The following is a 6,285-nucleotide window of genomic DNA, read 5'->3' as shown; positions in this document are numbered from 1 at the left end:
GTTTTGAGTGTAAAAAAATGCTTGGGCAGGACCTCTTTTTATGGAAGTATTCATAGCGAGTGCTTGGGGAATTGTGCATGCGCACTTCACCGTAATGAAAAACCTCGAAAGTTTGTGGCACACATTTTCCTTTTGTGAGAAGACCAAGGATATAAAACTTTCCAACCCTTACAAGATCATCCTTAAAAAAGCAGAAAATAAAACACAACTCCTGCGGCATATCAACATCATGTTCCTCCTACACTCGGCGGCGACACGTTGTGAGTAAAACTCGATGCCACATCTAGATCTCCGAAACATCCCCAGGGCTAGGCTAACGTTGTTGACGAATGGCCGAGAAGTCAACGGTCGAAGCCAGAAGAAGCCGTCAATAGCGAATTGAGGATATGATCGCCATCCTAGAGAAGCAAGCGACGAAGGGGCTGGACAACCATCACAGATCCGACCAGACTAAATTGAGGAGGCCTTGCCTCGGTAGCTTCCCGACAAAGCCGAAGTTGACACAAGTTGCCTGGACGGAGAAGAATCTAAATGACTCATAAACAGACCATCACCAAAATTCAATGGTTCTATGGTCTTGTCCAAAATTCAATTTAATGAGAATGTAACCGAGGTTCCAATTTCATTACAACAAATAACACACCGTTCTATTTTTGTCGGCCAGATTGCCACAATCTCGGGTGACAAAGGAACATGAATGCTACCAAAATAAAAGGAACATGAATGAGGAATAATTCTTCTTCAATGGCATATAAATAAATAGGCACGGTAAAAAAAAGATGCAACCCAAGAAAAAAAGTTAAAAAAAAATCCCATCTATCCATCCATTCATGCACATGCACGCACCATCATCTCTGCCGCACACTGCCCAAAGAGGGCCATCGGTTCTGGCTCTGGCCCTTTCATCGTCGTCTGAGGCATGTCCCCTTTCCGTGAAACGAAATGACTTTTGACCACTCGGGGGATCTCTCGCTAAAACCCACGGCGAGAATCAGGGGCGGTGAGACCCACCGTGAGTGAGTGCCTCACTCCCTCCTCGCTCCAGTGGTAACTGAAGCTTATAAACCTCACCCGGGCGACACCCTGCGGAGAGCAGAGAGAGGGGTTAGGTGAGAGAAGCAGAGCCTTTTTGTTGGGCATGGTGGGGAACAGGCGGCGGGAGCTGCAGGAGAGGGACAGGAGGCGGCGGGAGCTGCAGGACAGCGCGCGGCGGGAGGAGCTCGGGCGGGAGAGCAGGGAGGCGGCGGCGGCGGCCGCCATGGCGGCGGCGGACAAGGAGAGGGCCAGGGAGAAGGGGAAGGGGAAGGAGCGGGAGAATGGCGGAGAGGGCGGCAAGTTCGGCCAGCAATTCGCCAGGGTGTTCCTGCCGCAGCTCTACGGGGAGAGATTGGTGAGCTCTTCTTGAAATCCTTGATTGATTTAGTGCTCGGCGAGCGTGCTGCTTGATTCTTTGATCGACCCAAATCGCTATCCATCTGATGTTGTTAGTGAGCCCATTTTTGGTAAATTTCAGAAAAATAAAACACAGAGAGACAGAGAGTTGTATCTGATCTAAAAGAGGTGTCTTTGCCTTTTATAGTTTTAATTATTGTGCATCTGATGCCAAAGGTGGAATGGATGTTTACTTATTGTGTTTTGTGAATCTTGTGCCATGTTGTTTTGAAAGATTCTATGCTGGTTCTGCTTTTGGATGTGGGAATAGATAAAGTGTTCCCCTGGATTGATCCACTATTCCACTGTCTGGTGACAGGGGAATTTCCTCGGTGGATGTGCATTCTTGACCATGGATGACATTCTGCTTTCAACATTAGTAGTATTTTTTTGCCAATCTTTCTTATTTCAGTTGTCCTTGATGGGGATGGAAGAGTTTACCACAGCATTGTCCATGCTTACACCTTACACTGCTTGTGTCAGGGCTGAGAATTGTACTGTGTTCCATTTAGCTGGTTAGAGTTATCGCTCTGCTTTGCCATGCTTGCAGAGATAATGCATAATTGATATTTTGTGTGAATAAATGATATTTTATCTATTGATCTTATTGCTGCCTTAATGCGTTTACAGCATCAACATATATGTGATTCCGTGCACTAGTAAGAGAGGATGTAAAATAGAAACAAAGAGGTAACTAGTTGTTAAATTAACTCATTCTTCATTTCAACAATGCCCGAAGTCATAAGCATAAATCAGAAGTATTGGAGTCCATATAATTAAGAAGAGCTTGGTTTCTTCTTTCTTGTGAAATATCCTTTAATCCCATCATGAGGAGTACCTTCCAATTGTCTATTCACTAGGAACACAATTTTTGTGTTGACACCAGGTACTGGTGAAATGGTGATGTTTTCATCGCATCGCTCTATGGACAACCTTTTCCAAAGTAGAGGGATAAAATTTAGCATTAAAGCTCAGGACCGAAGTGCATTTTACCCTTTTCTGAACTCATTAGAAAGTTCATATATTTATTATACTGTTTGTGTAAATTATTGCTTGGTTTAACGGTAGGCAGCGTCTTGTATTAATATACTATGTGTAAGATGCATTATGCATTAATTTGTCGTCAGGTGCATGGGAAAAGTGCTATTCAGATGTTGTGGCAATGTGTGTTGTGAATACTCATTTTTCATATTTTAGACTGTTATTTCAGGCTTGTTTTAATGGCGTAGTACAATTGGGTGGCATCTAGTCTGTCACATGATACGGCATATAGTATTTTTTTATAGCTTTGTCTACGAGCTGTGATCATATTACACATTGTTAACAAGTACTTATGTGTTGCTATTGAAAAAATAATAAGTCCTTATTTAATGATACTATGTAGAAAATTCCACCATCATTCAACCAGTACCTTCAGGATCAGCCTACTGGAGTGGTTTCCCTAAAAGGTCAAAGTGGCAACACATGGCTTGCAGAGCTGGCTTCAGACAATGAAGGATTGTTCTTTGTGAAGGGATGGAAGGAATTTGTCAGAGACCATTCGATTGAGATGGGTCACTTCTTAACATTCCGTTATGATGGACGCTCACAATTCTCAGTGGTCATCTTTGATGGAATGTGCATTGAGAAGCCTTCAGCTTTTCATGCTAAGCCTCGCAAGAATCTGGTTGTTAAAATAGAAAGTGGTAAAGGGGACATGGACATCAATGCAGCTGATCCATCACAAGTATCGGCTGCCCCCTTGGAGGAGAGTAATGAAACCACAAGGAAGAGGGTTACAGAAATGGATGCAGATGGTTCTACATCGAAGAAGCGCTCTAGTATCTTGGAAAACGGTATGCCTGAAGCTTCGGCTGTTACATGTAAGGTGGCATCAACGAGCCTTAACGTGGACATGAATACAGCTGACCCACCAGAGGCAGTGGTTGTTCCCTTAGAAGAGAGCAACCAAACCACTAGGAAGAGGGTTAGAGAAATCGATGCAAATGGCTCTGCATTGGAGAAGTCCTTGAGGGTTAGAGAAATCGATGAAAATGACTCTGCATTGCACAAGTCCTCGAGGGTTAGAGAAATCGATGCAAATGACTCTGCTTTGCACAAGTCCTCGAGGGTTAGAGAAATCGATGCAAATGACTCTGCTTTGCACAAGTCCTCGAGGGTTAGAGAAATCGATGCAAATGACTCTGCGTTGCAGAAGTCCTCGAGGGTTAGAGAAATCGATGCAAATGACTCTGCATTGCAGAAGTCCTCGAGGGTTAGAGAAATCGATGCAAATGACTCTGCGTTGCAGAAGTCCTCAAGGGTTAGGGAAATCGATGCAAATGACTCTGCATTGCAGAAGTCCTGTATTGCCTCAAACAAGGATAAGAAAAGGTGTCATGCAGCTTCAGTCGGTACTTACAAGTCAGCTTCAACAAGTCTTGACAGTACTGAAGGTAAACCTGTCTTCAGTTTTGAAAATGGTATATGATTCATTTTGACATAGTCAACATAGTAACATCTCTAGATGCATAGGCCGGTGAGGATCTATCGTCTGTTATCTAACAAAAGTAGCTAGTAACAATTGGCAGTCTAATTTTTTGAACTGTTGGGGCGACAAGCCAACAATGTGTAGTGTGCATATTTGCACAATAATTGCATAAAGGACTTGTGCCATTCATACCATGTCTAGACTAGTACACTGCAGCTTACATTATTGGTTGCCATTCATCGTCATAATTCAGAAGGTCATCTGGTGTGTCAATACATGCAAGTATTTGTTAGAGAGACCATCTCTGAGCTCTAGGTTAGAGATGGCTAATATCATTTTCTACTAACACTAGGTGTGAAAAAATAATGTGTTGACTATTTGAAAGTGGTAAGGATACATATATTTCACTTACAAAAAATATATTTCACTTACAAACATGCTCTCCATATCACAGATTCTGATTCCTCAAGCAGCATGTTAGAACAAAGTATCTCTTGCATCAAGTCTGAATTGACATCACCCATTCGGCTCGGAGTGAGTAAGGATGTTGCTAGACGTGGTCAAAGTAAGTAGTCCGTCCCTAAAACTCTCCTGATATCATTAAGCTTGCTACAATTTGTGCTTACTAAGACATGCAATTATCATAAGTGTGTGATTTCTGTAAATAATTTGGTGATATTGCACTTGTCAGCTAGCGCGACGGGTAAGAGACTACTAAGAGTACTATCACAAAGGCCACTGATAACTGAAATACAGAAGGACAATGCTCTGCTAAGGGCAAAACAATTTAAATCCAAGAATCCTTTCGGTCTTCAGATAATGAAGGAGTCTTATGTATATGTGGGATTTTTCTTGGTAATGTTACCTTCTCCACATATGTCACTACTTCTATCGAATTAAAGACTATCTCTTCTTTGTTAGATTTCTAGAACCATTTCTTTTTGTATGGGCACGAAGAGCACTGTGTCGTTTGGTTGGCTAGCTGTGTGAAACCACCAAGAGTTATTCATGGATGATCTCATTCTTTTGGGCATGAACAGGATGCTTTAGTGCAAATTTTGAATTACCACTCATTTAATTTTCTATTTATTTTATCTCAGTTAGAGAATTTTCTTGATGACTTTGCTCAGTGAATTCATTGATTTCAAGTTTTCAACATCTGTCTCTGCATCGGTACTTAGGAGATAAATTTCTGCTGATCTTTGTCGACAAAATTGTCAAGTTGTGTGAATGACGTGATAACTCGAGTGATGGAGTATATGGTTGTCAATCCAAATTATACATGTGAAGAGACTAGAAAAACATATTGTTGCAAAACTTTGACAAAGATATAACTTGAAATAAAAATCCCGCCAAATTAATAACCCGAAATTTGGGCTGACCTAGTTTAGGACACAGTAGGGAAACAGTTATATTTCAGGTCTTTTTTTTACCACTGAATGAATAGCGCCAAAAGGCCTGAAATAAATCCAGGAAATATGTGAGCACCCGTGCCAAGTCTAGGAGTTGAACCTGAGTGGACTGGTTCGCAATTATATTTCAGAGTCTAGACAGTAGTCGTGTCGTATACCTCTGTATTTGATCATTGCCTTATTTGTGCTGTTATTCCTTTCCTGAATCACTTCCTTGTATTGCAGAATCTACCCTGTGAATTTGTAAGGGAGTGTCTTCCCCGTGCCCACAGGAAGTTAAAGCTCTGGAATCCACAAGGAAAGTCTTGGGATGTTAACTATGTCTACTACAGCGAACGCTGTGGTGGCGGTTTGAGTGGTGGCTGGGGCAAGTTTTCTCTAGACAATAATCTGGAGAAGTTCGACGTGTGCGTCTTCGAGCTCTTCTCGAAGGACAACATAAAAGTACACATCTACAGAGTCGTCCCAGAAATAACCCCATTCCTCCCTGGTCCTGGCAAGAAATAACAGTCATGTGCACATGTTGAGGCAGTGTTCTCTTTCATTATCTAAAAAGTATATGTGGAGCTCTAGAAGGTTGCAGAGGCAGTGGGGTTCCCTCCTTTTCGAAGAAAAATGGTGCTAGAAGGCAATAAGAACACAATATTCAATTATTGGTGACATTAAAAAAAATTGACTCTCTAATAAACGTAGCTATGTTCTTATTGGATTGTGGAGTAAATCGGTTAGCCCCAGTCGTATCTGTTCGAGAATAACCGTGTAGCGTTGCTGCCATTTGTAGTTCTGCGTTATTTGAACAGAGTGTGTTATTTCTACTAGGTTTTATTGAGGCCCTTCAGTTTGCAGTTATAACTTTAAAACTTGTTGATGTATGTCGTTGCATTTTTGCGTCGATTATTGTCGAATAATATCTGCCTGGGCAGAAAACCCCACATGGGCTGATAATGATATGTGCTTCACTGCTTGTGCATC

General features: G+C 42.0%; 1 protein-coding gene across 1 annotated transcript; it reads left to right on the top strand.

Moving 5' to 3' along the window:
* The first annotated feature begins 929 nt into the window (after window positions 1-929).
* LOC147974937 (B3 domain-containing protein Os11g0197600-like) lies at window positions 930-6,285 on the top strand. The gene is made up of 5 exons (XM_087517859.1): window positions 930-1,390; window positions 2,816-3,866; window positions 4,356-4,466; window positions 4,593-4,756; window positions 5,539-6,285. Exons 1-5 carry the CDS (start codon window positions 1,139-1,141, stop codon window positions 5,818-5,820), a joined length of 1,860 nt encoding a protein of 619 aa, XP_087373985.1. The 5' UTR covers window positions 930-1,138; the 3' UTR covers window positions 5,821-6,285.

The sequence above is a fragment of the Triticum urartu genome, chromosome 4A, assembly GCF_056163025.1.
Source record: "Triticum urartu cultivar PI428250 chromosome 4A, HENAU_Tu73, whole genome shotgun sequence".
Taxonomy (NCBI): domain Eukaryota; kingdom Viridiplantae; phylum Streptophyta; class Magnoliopsida; order Poales; family Poaceae; genus Triticum; species Triticum urartu.
Note: the sequence above shows the minus strand (reverse complement) of the source record. Positions and strands in the feature narration are given on the sequence as shown.